Here is a 21,798-nt window from a genome sequence, read left to right as displayed (position 1 = left end):
GAGTTTTATAATTTACAAATACATTTAAAGTGGACGCCCAAGCACCCACCTTGACGTCACGTTTCAGATACATCTCGCGATATTTCCGCAACCAAGATGTGTTGTATTTGTGTTTCTCTTTCACGTCAAATAAAAATTTGAATTACGTGAGGAAACAGTCATTAAAATCAGTGTGTTTGATCGAGTGAAGGTTGAGGAAGCGGCGGAGCCGGTGCAATGGACGATGACGCTCCTGTCATTTACGGAATCGAGTTCCAGGTACGGAGTCGTTCGTACAGGTTGTTGTATTGAGATTTGTCTGCGTCACGGTTAATTGGAGGCCAAACAACACAATGAATTAAAATCACCAGATTGTCGTCATTCTATTTATAAGTAATGTAGATTATGAGGAATTTTTCTCGCCATTCATAATGTAGCGTAGCCTAATGATCTAAGACTTCCGGAACACCCAAAACATCCCCCCAAAACAGCTACCATACCCCCACAACAACCAAACAGCTACCATACCCCCCCAACCAAACAGCTACCATACCCCCACAACGACAACCAAACAGCTACCATACCCCACAACCAAACAGCTACCATGCCCCCCCAACCAAACAGCTACCATACCCCCCCAACCAAACAGCTACCATACCCCCCCAACCAAACAGCTACCATACCCCCCCAACCAAACAGCTACCATACCCCCCCAACCAAACAGCTACCATACCCCCCCAACCAAACAGCTACCATACCCCACAACCAAACAGCTACCATACCCCCCCAACCAAACAGCTACCATACCCCCCCCAACCAAACAGCTACCATACCCCCACTACCAAACAGCTACCATACCCCCCCAACCAAACAGCTACCATACCCCCCCCAACCAAACAGCTACCATACCCCCCCAACCAAACAGCTACCATACCCCCCCAACCAAACAGCTACCATACCCCCCCAACCAAACAGCTACCATACCCCCCCAACCAAACAGCTACCATACCCCCCCAACCAAACAGCTACCATACCCCCCCAACCAAACAGCTACCATACCCCCCCAACCAAACAGCTACCATACCCCCCCAACCAAACAGCTACCATACCCCCCCAACCAAACAGCTACCATACCCCCACTACCAAACAGCTACCATACCCCCACAACCAAACAGCTACCATACCCCCCTAACCAAACAGCTACCATACCCCCACAACGACAACCAAACAGCTACCATACCCCCCCAACCAAACAGCTACCATACCCCCACTACCAAACAGCTACCATACCCCCACAACCAAACAGCTACCATACCCCCCCAACCAAACAGCTACCATACCCCCCCAACCAAACAGCTACCATACCCCCCCAACCAAACAGCTACCATACCCCCCCAACCAAACAGCTACCATACCCCCCCAACCAAACAGCTACCATACCCCCACTACCAAACAGCTACCATACCCCCACAACCAAACAGCTACCATACCCCCCTAACCAAACAGCTACCATACCCCCACAACGACAACCAAACAGCTACCATACCCCCCCCAACCAAACAGCTACCATACCCCCACTACCAAACAGCTACCATACCCCCCCAACCAAACAGCTACCATACCCCCACTACCAAACAGCTACCATACCCCCCCAACCAAACAGCTACCATACCCCCCAACCAAACAGCTACCATACCCCCCCAACCAAACAGCTACCATACCCCCCCAACCAAACAGCTACCATACCCCCCCAACCAAACAGCTACCATACCCCCCCAACCAAACAGCTACCATACCCCCCCCAACCAAACAGCTACCATACCCCCCCCCAACCAAACAGCTACCATACCCCCCCAACCAAACAGCTACCATACCCCCCCAACCAAACAGCTACCATACCCCCACTACCAAACAGCTACCATACCCCCACAACCAAACAGCTACCATACCCCCCTAACCAAACAGCTACCATACCCCCACAACGACAACCAAACAGCTACCATACCCCCCCAACCAAACAGCTACCATACCCCCACTACCAAACAGCTACCATACCCCCCCAACCAAACAGCTACCATACCCCCACTACCAAACAGCTACCATACCCCCACAATGACAACCAAACAGCTACCATACCCACCCAACCAAACAGCTACCATACCCCACAACCAAACAGCTACCATACCCCCACAACCAAACAGCTAACATACCTCCCCCACCCCCCACCCCCCACCCCCACCCCCCACACCCCAACCAAACAGCTAATATACCCCACCCCCAAAACAGCTAGCATACACCCATGCAACTAACATTCCCCCCCACCCACATAATAACGAACATACACACCCCTCCAAACAACGAACGTACTCCAACCCCTTATAACATACCCACAACCCAAACAACTAACATACCCCCACCCAGCCATCCCCAAACAACTAACGTAACCCCACCCCCAAACGACTAACGTACCCCCACCCAACCATCCCCAAACAACTAACGTACCCCCACCCAGCCATCCCCAAACAACTAACGTACCCCCACCCCCAAACAACTAACGTACCCCCACCCCCGAACAACTAACATACCCCCACCCAGCCACCCCCAAACAACTAACGTACCCCCAGCCCCAAACAACTCACGTACCCACTCCCAGCCATCCCCAAACAACTAACGTACCCCCACCCCAAACAACTAACGTACCCCCACCCAGCCAACCCCAAACAACTAACGTACCCCCACCCCCAAACAACTAACATACCCCCACCCAGCCATCCCCAAACAACTAACAAATCCCCACCCTTAAACAACTAACCCCTTCTACTTCTTCTATAAAAGGATGCTTTCGACTTGCTCACCAATTCTATTCATTCAAAAAAAAAATTCCATCTCTTACAGTGCATCTTTCATTCATTCCCTAAAGTCTCCAGAACTCCACCCATCCTTCAGCGTCCTCAAACGTATTTTTGACTCGAATGTCTCAAGAAACTCATTTTGCAATAAATGTTCGTTTCCCATAAATCGTACACTTTTCAAAATCCAATCACACCCCTCCCCTCCAAATTTTCCCCATCACCCATCTCTGTCAAATCTTCCCCCTTGCCCCTCCCCCCCAAATCTTCCCAAACACCCATCCCTTTCAAATCTCCCCCCCTGCCCCTTCCCTCCTAAACTCCCCCCACACCCCTCCCCTCCGAGACTCTCCCTCACTCCTCCCCTCCTAGACTTCCCTCTCACCCCTCCTCCTCAAAGCGTCCTCCCCGCTTCTTCCCCCTTCCAACTTTCACCTTCATCTTCCTCAACCTTCTGCCTCACTCTTCCCCCTCCTGAAATAACACCTCACTGCGCCTCACCCAAACACCATCAAACCTTTTGTCCGCCCCATTCTTCCCTTTCTCCAAGCTATTCTGTAATCTCTGACACACCTGCAACAGCTCTCCCTACCTCTTCCTCCTCTTCCACATCCTGCCCTACTGCTCCCACCCCCTGTTCTGTATCCGATGCTCCCCCTTCCTCTTCCTTAACAGTATGGACCTCAAACATCCGGGGCCTTCGCTCAAACTTAACTGATCTCTCCATACAGGTTGCTTCTGACAAACCAGATGTGATCTGCTTAACAGAAACCTTCCTCCTTCATGATGTCTCTGATTCCTTGGTATCTCTCCCAGGTTACTCCCTCCTCCGGTATGATAGACCTGAGCCTCGTCCTGGAGGTGGGGTTGCTATCTTTATAAAAAACTCTCTTCCTCACTCGCCCTGCACTGCCCTCTCTCCACCTCACCCCCAGGAATACCTTTGGCTACGGCTTCCCCTTCGCTCCCACCTTTTGTTCATATGCGTGTTGTACCGTCCACCAAACAGTGATGACTCCATCTACATCTCGCTGTCTGATAATATGGACCAACTTCTATCTACCCATCCCAACTCTCTTCCTCATATGTGGTGATTTCAACTGTCACCATGCCAGTTGGCTGGGGGTGGGTACCTCTCTCACCAGCCATGGCTCTTCAGCAAAGGACTTCTGTGACTCACTGGGACTGACACAATCTGTCAATTTCCCAACCCGGATCTCAGTCAACGGAGAATCTTCTCTTCTGGACTTGGTTATGACTAACTTCCCTGAAAATGTCTGCTGCTCTTCTTCTGCTCCAATCGGCTCTTCTGATCATGTGCTTGTTAAAGTGGACATCTCTCTGACCATTTTCAGAGAGCCTCCTCAGCGTCGACGAGTCTGGCATTTCACTCAGGCCAACTGGCACGGTATTCAAGCAGCCATCAATCATCTGGACTGGTCTCCCATCTCTACTGCCTCTGACATCAACTCATCCTGGGAATTCTTCCAAAGGAAATTGCTCTCTCTCATGCACAGATTTATCCCTTCTCGTCTTCAGTTGTCATACCCTTCCTCCCGTCCATGGTACACGGAATCTTGTGGTGAGGCTATTGCCCAGAAACAACTTGCTTTTGTCTCCTGGAAAGCAAATCCAACGGAAGGAAATCTCATTTCCTTTCACAAAGCCCGAAACAAGTGTGTGTCCACCCTCAGGAGAGCCAGGAAACAATATCTCTCCGTCCTCAGGACCGAACTCTCTTATCTGTCTCCCTCTTCCAAATCCTGGTGGCGTCTGGTAAAATCTGTTTCTGGTGTTTGTTCCCCCTCCATCCCTTCACTCACCTTAAATGGCCACACGGCTGACTCCGCACGTGAAAAAGCTGAATGCCTCAACTCTGTGTTTGCCTCTAAATCTTGTGTCCCAAACCCATCCCTCTCTGTACCCACCGTACCCTGTCGTACCCAGCTGCTCCTGGACTCTGTGTCCTTTCCTCCTGACAAGGTGGAAAAGTTTCTGTCAACCCTCGACTCTGATTCTGCAACTGGACCTGACGGCATCAGCCCACGGGTCCTAAAATCATGTTCTTCCGCTCTTTCACTCCCTCTCTCTGTTCTCTTCACCCTCTCTTTTGCTCAAGGTCATCTTCCATCTGCTTGGAAATCTGCCAACATCACCGCTTTGCACAAAAAAGGTGCAAAAACAGATCCCAGCAACTACAGACCAATCAGCCTTCTCCCAATTATCAGCAAAGTCATGGAATCCATCATTGCTTCAGATATGAAATCTTTCCTCTTCTCCAATGGCTTGATCTCTGATCATCAATTTGGTTTCAGACCTGGACACTCCACTCTGGACATGCTGCTTCTGCTTTCTCAACAATGGATGGAGGTCCTCAATGCCAAACAGGAAATTAGAGCAGTCTCCCTTGACATATCACGTGCCTTCGATACGGTCTGGCACTCCGCTCTGCTCACCAAACTCTCCTCTTTTGTTATCCATGGAAATCTCCACGCATGGCTGGCGGACTTCCTCTCTAGTCGAAGTCAACGTGTGGCCCTGAATGGGTTTCTCTCATCTCCTCTTCCTGTTCAGGCTGGAGTTCCCCAAGGCAGTGTTCTGGGCCCTGTGCTTTTTCTGGTCTTCATCAATGATCTCTCTGACTCTCTTGAAAATCCTCTCTTTCTCTTTGCTGACGACTCTACTCTCTGTCGCTACATTCCTCATCCCTCAGATCGGCAGTCTGCAGCCTCCTCACTCTCTGCAGACCTTGACAAAATCACAGACTGGGCAAACAAATGGAACATGTCTTTCAATCCTGATAAATCTCACACTCTTACGATGTCTCTCCGAAAAGACCGACTGGACAACCCTCCCATCCACTTTCTGAATAATCCTCTCCAAGAAGTTCTGTCACTCAAGGTTTTGGGTCTCACTATCTGCCATGATCTTTCCTGGGAAAACCACATTTCAAATCTGGCCTCCAAAGCCAGTCGCCGACTAGGCATCCTCCGTCGTGCGAAGTCCTTCCTTGGCACACCTGAGCTCCTCACCACATACAAGGCTTTCATCCGCAGCTCAATGGAATACTGCTCTCCCCTCTGGGCTGGTGCTCCTGCCTCACACCTAGCTCGCCTTCGCGCTGTTGAAACCAAAGCATTCAGAATCATTGGAATCTCCCGCGATGAAGCTAACTCCAAGGGCCTCTCACTCACTCACCGCAGGCAGGTTGGTGGTCTTTCCGTCTTCTACCGACTCCTCTCTGGCCTTGCCCCCCCAGCTCTCTCTGGGCTCTGTCCCGCAAATATTCCTACAGGTCGCACAAGATCTGCCTGCAACCCTCTTTTGGTTAAACTGCCAAAATCAAGACTCTCTGCTCACCTTCACTCCTTCATTCCTCTTTTCTCCCGCCTCTGGAACAAACTCCCTCACTCTCTTCAATCCCACTCCACCCTCCAAGTCTTTAAAACAGCTGTTCACCACCATCTCTTATCTTCCCCCATCCAAAACCTTGATCTTTTCTACCCCCGCTAATTTCACCCCAATTCCACTTTTTGAAATACCAACTTCTGTCTTGGTGTCCTTGTGCTTTATACTTCTCCCTCCCCCCCCCACACCCCCCTTCCCATGCCTCCTCCCCCCGGGCCCTCTCCCTTCCACACATCTCCCTGCTCTCGGATGTTGTGTTTGTGTGCTTCCCCTTTTCTCCCCATCTTGTCTTCCGCTCCCTCTTTTTGTGTATTTTGTTTGTCTGGTCGATTTGTTTGTGAAGTAAATGTTAGCTCTTTCACGAGCCTCGATTCAGTATACAAAAAAAAAAAAAAAAAAAAAACTACCATACCCCCACCCAGCCATCCCCAAACAACTAACATACCCCTACCCAGCCATCCCCAAACAACTAACATACCCCCACCCAGCCATCCCCAAACAACTAACGTACCCCCACCCCCAAACAACTAACATACCCCCACCCAGCCATCCCCAAACAACTAACGTACCCTCTCCCAGCCATCCCCAAACAACTAATGTACCCCCACCCCCAAACAACTAACATACCCCCACCCAGCCATCCCCAAACAACTAACATACCCCCACCCCCAAACAACTAACATACCCCCACCCAGCCATCGCCAAACAACGAACATACCCCCACCCCCAAACAACTAACATACCCCCACCCAGCCACCCCCAAACAACTAACATACCCCCACCCAGCCACCCCCAAACAACTAACATACCCCCACCCCCAAACAACTAACGTACCCCCAAACATCTAACATACCCCCACCCAGCCATCCCCAAACAACTAACATACCCCCACCCAGCCACCCCCAAACAACTAACATACCCCCACCCAGCCACCCCCAAACAACTAACGTACCCCCACCCCCAAACAACTAACATACCCCCACCCAGCCATCCCCAAACAACTAACATACCCCCACCCCCAAACAACTAACATACCCCCACCCAGCCATCCCCAAACAACTAACGTACCCCCAACCCCAAACAACTAACTTACCTCCACCCCAAGCGATACGTCTGGTGGAAACCGAGCACAGCTCATCACCCATCTAACACCAACCCTACCGTGAAGCATGGTAGCGGCAGCATCACGCTATGGGGATGGTTTCAGTTGCAGGCACAGGGCGACTTGTAAAGACAGAGTGAACTATGAATAGAGCCAAATACAGGTAAATCCTTGAGGATAACCTGCTTCAGAGTGCAAAAGACCTTAGACTGTGGCGAAGATTTACGCTGCAACAGGACAATGACCCCAAGCATACAGACAAAACAACACTGGAATGGATTCAGAACAAGAACGTGAAAGTCCTTGAGCGGCCCAGCCAAAGCCCAGACTTCAATCCCATTGAGAATCTGTGGAAAGATTTGAAGATTGATGTTCACTGGCGCTCCCCATTAAACTTGACAAAGCTTCAGCAAATCTACAAGGAAGAATGGGAGAAACTCCCCAAATCCAGATCGACAAAGCTATTATGGGATATTTTGTGTAGATCAGTGATAAAATAAAGGGGATTTTCCAGAGAGACCGTTGATAAAGATCAGCAATAGGATTGGGCCCAGACACTTCCTTGGGGAGCTGCAGCCTCAACAAACAGTGAGATAAGGTGAGGATTCACTTGAGAGCCACGCGTTGATTACGAGAGTAGAGAAAGCCAGTAAACCATGAGAGTTTTGGGGCCTTGGATGCCATAGGCAGAGAGTTTGGAGAGCAAGCCCTGGGAACGTGGGTCAAAATGGTGGGAATAATTTGTACCATTAAAATGGTAATAGTAGTTATTTCAGAAGCTGCGGCAGTGGTGGCACTACCGGAGGAACATGTGCAAAACACCACATGCGGGATAAGACCATGATGTCATTATTGGGATTTCAGGTCGGGATCCCAACGTTTTGTGCACAGGAAACCCAGATGAGTGCACGAACTTGTAGCTCATCATAACCTCGTTTTTGTTTTGAAGGCTCGAACACTCACGGCGCAGACTGCTGAGACGGACGCCATAAGGTTTATGGTCGGGACTCAGTCTCTGAAACACGACAACCAGGTTGGTGGATTCTTCAAAATTTCCACAAAGGCCCCGAGCTGCGATTTACGTTCCGTGTGTCAGTTGTCGAGAATCGTATAAATGGCTGACTGTGTGACCTCGCACACCTATAAATGATTATAGGTGATGGTAATAAACACAAGTGCACTGTTTCCCTGAAGGTTCACCTCATTGACTTTGACGATGAAAACAACCTAATCAACAAGACGGTGTTTCTCCATCACTTTGGGGAGATCTGGCACATCAGTGCAAGTCCTGCAGATTTCAACGTCCTCTCAACTTGCTACAACACCTGTGAGTCGCATATCGCAACCTAATATTCAAACCAAAACGCAAATAAACGTTTATTCATCTTTATCTTCTTCTTCTTAATGTCGTCAATTCCTCTTTGGACAGATGCCTCCATGTGGCCTTTATAGACACGTGCATCCTTTAGAGGTTAGACAAATACCTCCCCTTTCTCCTGACCCTCCACATCTCATACTTACCTTAACCCTAATCGGGCCGGGTTATTTTGGACATGCTCAAAGTCTGGGGGAGGGACAGATTCCGTGGCGGCCACATACATTTTCTATTAAATTAGTCTCAAAACGTGCACTCGAGTTGTGCAGAAAAAGTCATGAAAGCTCAGCACGAGAAAAAAAAAATTCCGCCAAAATACGATGAAAAAAGTAGAGGCGGGGCAGATGGAATCCACTGCCTGCCCGATTCGGGTTGGATCAACATTCGGTTGAGAACATTCATTATCTCTACATTAAAAAAAAAAAATCAAGCTCAACCACATCATCCTCCACCATACTCAGCCTCTCTTTTAATGCCTCCCTCACTGTCACCTCTTTCAACCTCCACACCTTCATTCTCGGTTGGTACTTCACCCGCCGAGCTCTCCTCGCACCTTTCACCCTTATGTCGCAGACAACCAAGTGGTGCTGTGAAACAGCCTCCTCACCCGGGATCACCTTTGAGCTTAATTATTGAATGCACTGTTTTTATTCGTTAAACGTTTTTATTTCAATTAAAAATGTTTGATTTTTATACATTCATAACTTTCAGGTGAGTTTTATCATTGGAGTTTATTTTATTATGTTCTGTTGCCAAAAATTCTTTTTTATTCTGAATCATTCAAGAATGTACTCGAAAACCAATTTTTCGCATATAAGAAATTTGAGTTTCGCATGTGTCGACAGTTCACAATCTGACAGTCGTGCTTTCACTTGTTTACTGGAGGATGAGATCTAGTTACTTCAAACAAAGTAAGTATTGCCTGCATCTTACTTGTCTTTATTTACGTGTGGTTTTTGATGAATGTTACTGTGTGTGGAGTCGAATAATATAATAATTACTAATAGTTAACTTTACAATTGGTTATTTTAAACTTTTTGAACAATTTCCAATGTTTACTAAAAATGTTATAATTTATAAATCTTTTCTTTCCAGGTCTGGTCTTTAACTGGGAAAATGGCCCGACGCAAAACACAACTGCTGTATAACCCTGAGTTTTTGAAATATGGCTTCACCGAGATGAGAGAAAAATCTGGGAATGTCCAACCTCGGTGTGTTCAGTGCAGGGCCGTAATCATACCATGGTGAACATAGGTGAAAAAATTGCCTCATTCAAGAAAAAGCTTGCTCTTTGGAGAGAAAAACTGGCTAAAGGAAAAACGGCTGCCTTTCCAGAACAGAGTGCTGTGCTGGAAGATGCGTCGGAAATATCCCTTGTTGACGTCAAAAGTATTTTCGAAGATCATCTGAGGAACCTTCAGGAAGAAATGGACAGGTATTTTCCAGAAAACGTCGACCTCAAGAGCGCATAGTTGGATCAGAAATGTGTTCAATGTGGACGTCGGTGAAGTCAGAGAAGATATTCCGGCATGTCAAGAATAACTTGTAGAACTCCAGGAAAATAAAGTGCAGAAGCCACGCTTTGAAAAGGTCCCGTATTTGAAATTTTGGATCCAACTTGAGGATAAGCCCATTCTGACTCGTGATGCTGAAAAAGCTCTTCTCCCTTTTCCAACAATATATCTCTGTGAACAAGGATTTTCAGGTCTTGTTGCAATCAAGACTAAATCAAGGAACCGTGTGGATCCTTAGCATGACTTGCGTTGTGCTCTGTCCATCAACATAAAACCAAACTTAGAGGAGCTTACCCACAAAATGAAGCAGTATCACGGTAGCCACTGAGGAAATCTTTGTGTAATAAAGTCTCATTTTCATGTAAATTTGTTTTTCATTTTGTCCAATTAAAACTCTTTGAAAGTCATCATGTGTTGGTAATTAATTCAATAAAACTATATGTATAAACACAATGTATCAAAATGATGAGTCATTAACACTGCATGTACAGCATTTAGGGTCGCCAGGCCAGGACAAGATTGTATTCAGGGTCGCCACCAAAAAAGTTTGGGAACCACTGACCTAGATGGACTGTTGCTTGGTCACTCAGATAGACGCGATAAAAACGGACACACCCGATTGGTCAGTGCCGTGACCAATGGACGAGTGAACATCGCTGACATAGCTACAGTCACACAGGCTCTACTTATTGTTCATGTACTCCTCAATTCACACTGATTCTTATTACGGTTTTTTTCCGACTTGACGCCTTTGACAAAGTACTGAACAATTTTCCATTATGCTTCTTGATTTTTGAGTTGATGGTTCTTTTCATGTGGGAAAAAAAAAATTAAATTTTGCGCCGGCGTGCAACGGAACTGGAGGAACGACGTACAGCACATCAATTCTCTTGCCCTCAGTCACGCGCAGTCTGTACTGTACTGTACTCGTCTGGCCTTCATTGATTGTAATTATGTGCCAAACTCTCCCAAACCCCTTCATCATGAGTGATAAATGACCCTCAAGTTCTCCAGCTGAGACTTCCAAGAAGAAGGCTCATAAAGCTATTGGTTTTGACATTAAAATGGACGCAGTGAAGCGATTTGAGCGTTTTTATTGGAAATTGCCCACGCGCTCAGCCTCCCTCCCTCGACTGAGGCCAATTACGAGTAGCGACACCAAAATCAAGTCGAGTGTCCTAAAGTAGAGGGCCTCATCTCAGAAACCGCTCCACTCACGCTTCCCAGGCATGGACACACACTCGCTGCGTGCCGCAACTTTTGGCGAGTACTGTATGCAATGACTTAAAACCTACATAATTAATTAATTAAAATTTTTATTTACATTATATTGTATTATTTAGTTATTATGAACGCCTGGTGTTGGCTTAGCGGTTAGGGTGCCGGCTTGGGATCCTCGGATCCTGGGGTCGAATTCCGGTCAATCGCTGAATTAATTCCAGGGGGGTTGACTCAGCCTGTCATCCTTCCGAGGTCGACAAATTGAGTACCAGTTTACTGGTAATTCCCTGCGTGTCGCAAGAGGCGACTAACAGGGTTGGTGGCAGGAAGGGCATCCGGCCATAAAACATTGCTTCAAAAAAAGGGGACCACGGTGCCCAAAAAAAGGCCAACCCTCACTCTGTAGGGAAAAATGGCCTTAAAAGGCAGTTCTTTATTTAGTTATGTCTATAGTATTTATTTACAGGACCTGCATTTACACATTTACTGTCTTTACTTCGGTTACGTTATGACTTGAAACTGCCATCCAGGAAAGAATCTTCAATTTCTAATATTATGCCGAGGGGAAAATCGTTTTCTATTTACGTTTTGCATTCATTTTTTTAGGCCGAGTCTTGAGCGTAAATCGAGGAGTCCCCACAGTAGATGTGAATGCATAATTGCATTGTTCATTTGAATGCATCAATTTGATTGGTGCTTTAAAAAACAATGGAGAGATTGCAAAAGTTATTGCACATTTCCATTAATAAAATAATCTGTTGATCGACATGTTCACATACTCTGTAAACTGAAGCCAAGGTGATCTAATAAGTAATCGTTTTGCACGGCAAGGCCCAGCAGGGCCACGACCTCACCACTCCATACAATGCAGGTGTGGACGGCAAGCTGCAGACGCGTGCGGCCGTGTGGCGCATCCCATGTGACGCTGAGGCCGGTGAAGCGGACACGGGCGAGGATGTGGGAGCCAACCCGCTCGCACTGGATCTGCTGTGCCACCTCGAGAGCAATAACCCGACTAGCACTACTAGGTATGGGAGCAAGTACCTGGCTTGGTTTTGGTTTAAAGGTCTCTTTCTTCAAAGGGTGGAGGCCATATGCATATATATTTATATATATATATATTTATTTATATTTATATTTTTATTTATTTATATATATTTATATAAATGTATATCTGTGCAGTGTCTGTGTTGTCGCTGAACTACTCCCCCAAACTTTCGTTTCCGTGGTTGTGAAGTTTTTAATAACGTGGTGGTGAGGTGTTTTGAATCATGAGGTGGTGAGGTGTTTTGAATTACGTGGTGGTGAGGTGTTTTGAATTACGTGGCTGTGAGGTGTTTTGAATTATGTGGCTGTGGGGTGTTTTGAATTATGTGGTGGTGAGGTGTTTTGAATTACGTGGCTGCAAGGTGTTTTGAATTACGTGGTGGTGAGGTGTTTTGTATTACGTGGCTGTGAGGTGTTTTGAATTACGTGGCTGTGAGGTGTTTTGAATTATGTGGCTGTGAGGTGTTTTGAATTACGTGGCTGTGAGGTGTTTTGAATTATGTGGCTGTGAGGTGTTTTGAATTACGTGGCTGTGAGGTGTTTTGAATTATGTGGCTGTGAGGTGTTTTGAATTACGTGGCTGTGAGGTGTTTTGAATTACGTGGCTGTGAGGTATTTTAAATTATGTGGCGGTGAGGTGTTTTGAATTACGTGGCTGTGAGGTATTTTGAATTACGTGGCGGTGAGGTGTTTTTAATTTTGTGGTGGTGAGGTGTCTTTAATTATGTGGTGGTGAGGTGTTTTGAATTATGTGGTGGTGAGGTGTTTTGAATTATGTGGTGGTGAGGTGTTTTGAATTATGTGGTGGTGAGCTGTTTTGAATTTACGTGGCTGTGAGGTGTTTTGAATTACGTGGAGGTGGGGTATTTTGAATTACATGGTGGTGAGGTGTTTTGAATTACGTGGCTGTGAGGTGTTTTTAATTTCGTGGTGGTGAGGTGTTTTTAATTGTGTGGTGGTGGTGTTTTTAATTGTGTGGTGGTGAGGTGTTTTTAATTATGTGGTGGTGAGGTGTTTTTAATTAAGTGGTGGTGAGGTGTTTTGAATTACATGGCTGTGAGGTGTTTTGAATTATGTGGTGGTGAGGTGTTTTGAATTGTGTGGTGGTGAGGTGTTTTTAATTGTGTGGTGGTGAGGTGTTTTTAATTATGTGGTGGTGAGGTATTTTTAATTAAGTGGTGGTGAGGTGTTTTGAATTACATGGCTGTGGGGTGTTTTGAATTATGTGGTGGTGAGGTGTTTTGAATTACGTGGCTGTGAGGCGTTTTGAATTACGTGGCTGTGAGGTGTTTTGAATTACGTGGCTGTGAGGTGTTTTGAATTACGTGGCTGTGAGGTGTTTTGAATTACGTGGCTGTGAGGTGTTTTGAATTACGTGGTGGTGAGGTATTTTGAATTACGTGGTGGTGAGGTGTTTTGAATTACGTGGCTGTGAGGTGTTTTGAATTACGTGGTGGTGAGGTGTTTTGAATTACGTGGTGGTGAGGTGTTTTGAATTACGTGGTGGTGAGGTGTTTTGAATTACGTGGTGGTGAGGTGTTTTGAATTACGTGGTGGTGAGGTGTTTTGAATTACGTGGTGGTGAGGTGTTTTGAATTACGTGGTGGTGAGGTGTTTTGAATTACGTGTTGAGGTGTTTTGAATTACGTGGTGGTGAGGTGTTTTGAATTACGTGGTGGTGAGGTGTTTTGAATTACGTGGTGGTGAGGTGTTTTGAATTACTTGGTGGTGAGGTGTTTTGAATTACGTGGTGGTGAGGTGTTTTGAATTATGTGGTGGTGAGGTGTTTTGAATTACGTGGTGGTGAGGTGTTTTGAATTACGTGGTGGTGAGGTGTTTTGAATTACGTGGTGGTGAGGTGTTTTTAATTACGTGGTGGTGAGGTGTTTTGAATTACGTGGTGGTGAGGTGTTTTTAATTATGTGGTGGTGAAGTGTTTTTAATTACGTGGTGGTGAGGTGTTTTTAATTACGTGGTGGTGAGGTGTTTTGAATTACATGTTGATGAGGTGTTTTGAATTAGGTGTTGATGAGGTGTTTTGAATTACGTGGTGGTGAGGTGTTTTTAATTACGTGGTGGTGAGGTGCTTTTAATTATGTGGTGGTGAGGTGTTTTGAATTACGTGGTGGTGAGGTGTAGTCGTTCCAAACTTCCAGTCTGCACCTACCCCTCCCGTTATGTATGTGCTGATGGGTTGTTTTTTTCTTTTTTTTCTTTTTTCAACCTAAATCTTCAACCTAAGTTGCTTTTTAAAATGTAATATCACAAACACGACAAATAAATTTGTGCAAAATAATTGCTTGTATTATGATTTCAGAAAATCATGACAACACAGCAACCCAGGTACAGTCATTATCCTCAGCTTTCTTTTTTTTTTTTACAAAAATCTAAAATTGTAGATTGGAGAGAATGAAGAAGGAGCTTTGCTAGTGAAGGCGGCTAGGGTCTCCCTGCATCGACAGACAGGTATAACAATGGATGAAATAAACAGGCCGTTGTTGGTATAGGTATGCATTTATTGTCCATAAATTGCCTTTTTATCCTCATCTCATCTCGCTCTTCCATGAGTCTAATCTTGTATTTAGAAAATGGACAAACCTCTGTTATTTGGGATTTGAACCTGTGTTGCCTGCTTCATGAGCCAGACCAATATTAGTCCAAAAATGGTGACCAATGTCATGAGAAAGGTCATGCAACTATCTAGACAAATGATGTGTGCACATAAAAAACATCATAATATGCACGTGTGTGTAAGGGAAGAGATTTGATGACCGCAGGTTCTGACCGGTTACGCTCGGCGAATGACATCACAATCAATGCAGTCGGTGATGATCCTTTCCAGGGAAAGGAAATGCACACTGAATAATGGAGCTAGAGGGAGCGAATGGATGAGATGCTTGGAATGTATGGTGGGATTTCTCCCATGATCACCATGACCCTCCCAAACCAATCCATGTAGTTTTACTGTGCATCAACATGAAAGTTTAAACGCTTCTCCCCCCGTATCCACATGTTCCTGACAAGCCTCTGTGACCTTTGCATCCCTACTGGCAGTGTGCTGTGGGAGCCGATGGGTGATGGCACCAAGGTTATCACACTTGCAGACAACCATCTCCTCTGCTGGGACCTCAAGGAGAGCTCCACCGAGGCTGTGGTGAGATTAGTGAAGGATTGAATGGTCAACAGGATAACGGCGAATCGAATACCTTCAGTCAGTGAACTGAGATGTATTTATTTATTTATTCGTTCATTTATTCATTCATTTATTCATTCGTCGATTCATACATACATACAACGTCGAGGCTCATGGAAGATCTATAACACAGGATGGATAACAAAAATAACAGCAGAAAGAGGGGAGGGGGTACCAACAGCAGGAATGAGGGACAAAAATAGAGGGAGAAATGGAGGGATAAGGAATGTGAATGAGAGGACGACTCAGAGGAGAGTGAGCAAGATGGACACAGCAGCAGGCTCTCAATTACAGAAGTGCGTGGTTCGTGTGCAGCCACCCGGCTGCTGGTTGCATCATTTCTGTGGGCGTCTGCCTCTGCCTCCCGAAAACCAGTTATCTGGTACTCATCTTGCCGACCTCGGAAGGATGACAGGCTGAGTCAACCCCACCTGGCATTAATTCGGCGATCGACCGGTATTCAAACCCAGGATCCCAGGATCCCAAGCCGCACCCTAACCACTAAGTCAACACCAGGCTACATTGCAGAAGTGGAAGGAAAAGTGAAAACGAGGGAAGGGGTCTGAATGGGGGGTAGAAAAGCATGACAGGGTAATGCTTGAGATCATAGAACGTTATTAACTCAACTGGACTATTTCCAGCTGAGTTTTTGTCGACACCCAGTGTCCGTCATCTGTCTGTCTGTCTGTCTGTCTGTCGTCTGTAAACAATTCGACGTCTATGCTCTAAAAATCACAAATATTGAATAAATTTGATGAAACTTGTTATGCACCATCTTTAAGACATAAGCTAGTTTGGGATTGCATTTGGGCATTGCACACCAAAAAATGGGCGTGGCAGGGCGGCCATATTGAAAAATCAATTTTTGTCAATCTGCTACTTCCTAATGTAGCTATAAGGCTGCAACTTGGTGTGTAGACAGTATGTAACAAACCTCAACACATATATTACGGGTTTTGACGATGTCCGAAAAATGACCACGTCATGACCTATGACATGACTTGACCCATAAACATCAGTTTGGACGACGTCCAAGCTCTAAAAGTCACAAATACTGATCAAATTTGATGAAACTTGTGCCTTTTGCCACTTAAAGATATTTGAAAACACACATATAAACGCACATATAAACATATAAACGCACATATAAACTATATAGTTATGCATATTATTATATTATGTTATGCATACTATTATGCATATTCTAACCATATTGATATAGACCAGTTGAGTTTAGGTTCCCTGGAACTTCCAGTGTATTAGTTTAGTTGAGCGTTGTTGCTCGGTGGTTGGAATATCGATGTATTGCTGCAATGCCGGTTTTGGAGTGCTGCCACCAATTGTGATGGATGACGTGTCGCACCCTGTAGCTCTCAAACTCTCTGTCCGTGGAAGGAAAAGGTCAGTTGAAGTTCACATCTGGCCGCTGGAGCCCACATCACCACTGCTGTCAAGTGGCGACGGCCAACGATACGACGATCCGAGGATGGGACATTCGGACTATGAGGTGACGGACGTGCCGAGCCAAAAGCTCATCATCATGTGAGATTGGCCGAAAAATCAGAAACGTTGGTCTGGATGAGACTAGTTAATGGCATTTGTGGATGTCGCACTTGGGGACAATAACACGAAACAGACAATAATGACCTTTGTCCAGCCAGGTGTACTGCATAGACAATGCTCATGGACAGCTTGTTCGAGACCTTGACTTCAACCCAAACAAGCAGTACTGTCTGGCCAGCTGTGGTGATGACTGCCGGGTCAAGTTCTGGGATACGCGGAACACGACGAAGCCCGTGAAGATGTTAGAGGATCACTCGCATTGGTGAGTACGATTACGTCTTTCCTCAGAATCCCAACGCTAGACGTGTTCGTGTTTTCTACAAAAACAGATTTCCTCAGAATCTTTCCTCAGAATCTTTCCTCAGAATCTTTCCTCAGAATCTCCTTTCCTCAATCGTCTTTCCTCAGAATCGTCTTTCCTCAGAATCGTCTTTCCTCAGAATCTTTCCTCAGAATCGCCCTTCCTCAGAATCGTCTTTCCTCAGAATCCCAACGCTAGACGTGTTCGTGTTTTCTCCAAAAACAGATTTCCTCAGAACCTTTCCTCAGGATCTTTCCTCAGAATCTTTCCTCAGAATCGTCTTTCCTCAGAATCCCAACGCTAGACGTGTTTGTGTTTTCTACAAAAACAGATTTCCTCAGAATCTTTCCTCAGAATCGTCTTTCCTCAGAATCGTCTTTCCTCAGAATCTTTCCTCAGAATCGCCCTTCCTCAGAATCGTCTTTCCTCAGAATCCCAACGCTAGACGTGTTCGTGTTTTCTCCAAAAACAGATTTCCTCAGAACCTTTCCTCAGGATCTTTCCTCAGAATCTTTCCTCAGAATCGTCTTTCCTCAGAATCCCAACGTTAGACATGTTCGTGTTTTCTACAAAAACAGATTTCCTCAGGATCTTTCCTCAGTATCTTTCCTCAGAATCTTTCCTCAGAATCTTTCCTCAGAATCGTCTTTCCTCAGAATCCCAATGCTAGACGTGTTCGTGTTTTCTACAAAAACAGATTTCCTCAGAATTTTCCTCAGAATCTTTCCTCAGAATCGTCTTTCCTCAGAATCTTTCCTCAGAATCGTCTTTCCTCAGAATCGTCTTTCCTCAGAATCGTCTTTCCTCAGAATCGTCTTTCCTCAGAATCGTCTTTCCTCAGAATCGTCTTTCCTCAGAATCGTCTTTCCTCAGAATCTTTCCTCAGAATCGTCTTTCCTCAGAATCGTCTTTCCTCAGAATCGTCTTTCCTCAGAATCGTCTTTCCTCAGAATCGTCTTTCCTCAGAATCGTCTTTCCTCAGAATCTTTCCTCAGAATCGTCTTTCCTCAGAATCTTTCCTCAGAATCTTTCCTCAGAATCTTTCCTCAGAATCGTCTTTCCTCAGAATCGTCTTTCCTCAGAATCTTTCCTCAGAATTTTTCCTCAGAAACTTTCCTCAGAATCGTCTTTCCTCAGAATCTTTCCTCAGAATCGTCTTTCCTCAGAATCGTCTTTCCTTAGAATCCCAACGCTAGATCTGTTCGTGTTTTCCACGAAAACGGATTGATTTTTGTAGATGTTCAGCTGGAACATTTTCACGGTGTATTGTAAATAATACTTGCATAATAAAGGTGGGATGTTTGTTGCGATGTATGAAGATGCAATGGTGTCGTTGTGCGGTGCACTTGCCTGGCAGGGTGTGGAGCGTGCGGTACAACCACGCACACGACCAGCTCGTGCTGAGCAGCAGCAGCGACAGTCGCGTCATCTTGTCCAACATGGCGTCCATATCGTCCGAGCCCTTTGGCCCGGTCGTGGATGAGGACGATGAGGAAGAGGAGGTTACGAGCGAGAAACGCATGGATGAAAAACGGTGGGTATCTCGATCTGCCGGTACCATGGATTTCTTTATATTTTTTTGTATACAAGGTCCAGGCTCATGTAAGAGCTAACATTGATCTCAAAAAGACAAACTGACACATAAAACATAAAACATATGATAAAGGCAGTGGGAGAACAAGATGGAGAGCAGGGACATCGGGAGATCTGTGGGAGGGAGAGGGCTTGGGCAGGGGTGCATGGGAGGGGGGGGGGGTGGAGAAGGAATGGGAATGGGAAGGGGGGGAGGAGGCATGCGAAGTGGGGGGAGGAGGCATGGGAAGGGGGGGAGGAGGCATGGGAAGGGGGGGGGGAGGAGGAATGGGAAGGGGGGGGGGGAGTGGGAGAGGTAAAAACTGCATGGACACTGCTGGGACCTCCAGGAAAGAAGTTGGTATTTAAAAAAAAAAGTGTATCTGGGGTGAATTAACGGGGGTAGAAAAGATCAAGGTTTTGGATGGGGGAAGATAAGAGATGGTGGTGAACAGCTGTTTTAAAGACCTGGAGGGAGGAGTGGGATTGAAGAGAGTGAGGGAGTTTGTTCCAGAGGTGGGAGAAAAGAGTGAAGGTCAATACAATTTCTTGATTTTGGCAATTTCACCAGAAGAGGGTTACTGGCAGTTATTGTGCGACCTGTAGGAATATTTGGGGGACAGAACACAGAGAGAGCTGGGGAAGCAAGGCCGTAGAGGAGTCGGTAGAAGACAGAAAGACCACCAACCTGCCTGCGGTGAGTGAGTGAAAGGCCCTCGGAGATAGCTTCATCGCGGGAGATTCCAATGATTCTGAAAGCTTTGGTTTCAACAGCGTGAAGACGAGCTAGGTGTGAGGCAGGAGCACCAGCCCAGAGGGGGGAACAGTATTCCATTGAGCTGCGGATGAAAGCCTTGTATGTGGTGAAGAGCTCAGGGGTGCCAAGAAAGGACTTCGCACGACGGAGGATGCCCATTCGGCGACTGGCTTTGGAGGCCAGCTTGGAAATGTAGTTTTCCCAAGAAAGATCATGGCAGATAGTGAGACCCAAAAGCTTGAGTTACAGAACTTCTTGGAGAGGATTGTTGAGAAAGTAGATGGGAGGGTTTTCCAGTCGGTCTTTTTGTCAGGATTGAAAGACATGTTCCACTTGTTTGATCAGGCTGTGATTTTGTCCAGGTCTGCAGAGAGTGAGGAAGCTGCAGACTGCCGATCTGAGGGATGAGGAATGGAGCGGCAGAGAGTGGAGTCATCAGCAAAGAGATCGATATAATTTTTCAGAGAGTCGGAGAGATCATTGATGATCTTTGATGTTTTGTGATTCGTTTTTGTGACTTTGTGGGGTCATCATAGTGTTTTATTTATTTATTCCTAAGCAAACGTATTGCCCGAGAGATTGAATAACAACTTAGGACATTGTCTGTCTACAGGGAACCCCTTGCAGACAGCATCATCGCCACATATGAGGAGCATGAGGACAGCGTCTATGCCGTGGAGTGGTCATCTGCTGACCCCTGGCTCTTTGCCTCCCTCAGTTATGATGGACGACTTGTCATTAACCGTGTCCCACGCGCGGTGAAATACAACATCCTGCTTTAGCCCAAACCATTCTGTGTCCCATCCCGTGCCACGGCTCCTTCCTTATTCCTGTTCACTGTTCTTTTTTTTCTTTTTTTTAATACAAGGTTGAGGCTGGCGGAAGAGCTAGAATACAGAGGGGACCAGAACGTACTTAGCATCGTTGGGAAAGATGGGAACACACCGACAGCAGGGTAAATGGACACTTGTAGGAATAATGGGATCAAGGGGGCGGGGGAGGACATATGGAGTGAAGCTGGATACAAGTTCCGGCGCAACAGGAGGAAGGGTAAACGGGATGAAAAATAATTGGAACCAAATAGGCAATGCCCAATATTGCTGTTGTCTTACACTTGTCATTTGTCTACGTATTGATCTTTCTGGCACAGCCATGGTACGAGTTTGTCCGTAAAGGTTACATTTGTGGAATTTGACTGACTATTAAAGGATGAAATTCAGTTATTGAACCCATCTGTTACAGTTCCACACCAAGGATACGAGGCACACAGAAGTAGACAAATGGCCGTAACGGGAACTATGCCCGATTGACATATGTACAGTATAAAGTACGGGAAGTGACAACGATGAATGAGTTGAGTTCTTCTTCCACTTTCCCCTTTATCGTGTGCCAGCATAGCAAACCTGTTGTACATTTTTGATAAAAACACCAAAATTGCACCATAACTAGATAAATGTATTGTCGTGTGATTGCCCTCGGTGAAAACCAGGTAATCATGGATGGAAACGAGCGTTATTCGAGGCGTTGTTCAAATACGGATTTCACTATATGTGCACGGGAGGAAGGGAGGAAGAAGAAGCGGGAAGCTTTTACCTGACACGATCTCGCCGGGCAGTCTTCAAACCTGCAAAGTAATAACTCAAGCGGGAAACGGCTTTTATGTACAAAAATAAACAGGTTTATTACCACGGATGCCGATAATACAAAATAAAACGCGCCGGTCTAATCCCTCTAACTGGAGCGCTCCTATTACAGACACACACACGTACAGATGGGGAGGATATATGAAAAATAAACGTGTGTTTTATCATGCACTTAGCTCTGATCGCTCGGTGCGTCGTCTGCAATCGTCCAGGCCCTCCGTTCCCGCTTGGGGATAAGGCCACAGTCCACTTGGTTCCACGCGCCGCTAGGCCT

The 21,798-nt window shown here is 46.2% G+C and overlaps 2 protein-coding genes across 5 annotated transcripts in view; one reads left to right on the top strand and one right to left on the bottom strand.

Moving 5' to 3' along the window:
* Positions 1-119, bottom strand: part of TRAPPC12 (trafficking protein particle complex subunit 12) — an 88,043-nt gene extending 87,924 nt beyond the window's left edge. Inside the window, exon 1 of one of the 2 annotated variants that reach the window (XM_068116996.2) lies at positions 50-119. The gene's annotated coding sequence lies outside the window, so the exon portion shown is untranslated. The remainder of the gene's footprint in view (positions 1-49) is intronic. The other variant, XM_078778151.1, reaches the window with a different exon arrangement.
* Positions 67-21,100, top strand: EIPR1 (EARP complex and GARP complex interacting protein 1). 3 transcript variants are annotated; one of them, XM_068116998.2, is made up of 10 exons: positions 118-258; positions 8,288-8,371; positions 8,533-8,665; positions 9,559-9,624; positions 12,320-12,476; positions 15,550-15,649; positions 17,059-17,195; positions 17,346-17,513; positions 18,910-19,086; positions 20,495-21,100. In XM_068116998.2, the coding sequence occupies exons 1-10, from the start codon at positions 217-219 to the stop codon at positions 20,661-20,663; spliced, it is 1,233 nt and encodes a 410-aa protein (XP_067973099.1). In that variant the 5' UTR covers positions 118-216; the 3' UTR covers positions 20,664-21,100. The 3 variants fall into 3 exon arrangements, with proteins under 3 accessions (XP_078634278.1, XP_067973099.1, XP_067973100.1); XM_078778152.1 differs by lacking the exon at positions 9,559-9,624 and having other exon boundaries at positions 67-258; positions 12,280-12,476; XM_068116999.2 differs by lacking the exon at positions 9,559-9,624.
* Positions 21,101-21,798: the final 698 nt, after the last annotated feature.

Source organism: Myxine glutinosa, chromosome 5 (assembly GCF_964187855.1).
Source record: "Myxine glutinosa chromosome 5, kmMyxGlut1.1, whole genome shotgun sequence".
Taxonomy (NCBI): Eukaryota; Metazoa; Chordata; class Myxini; order Myxiniformes; family Myxinidae; genus Myxine; species Myxine glutinosa.
Note: the sequence above shows the minus strand (reverse complement) of the source record. Positions and strands in the feature narration are given on the sequence as shown.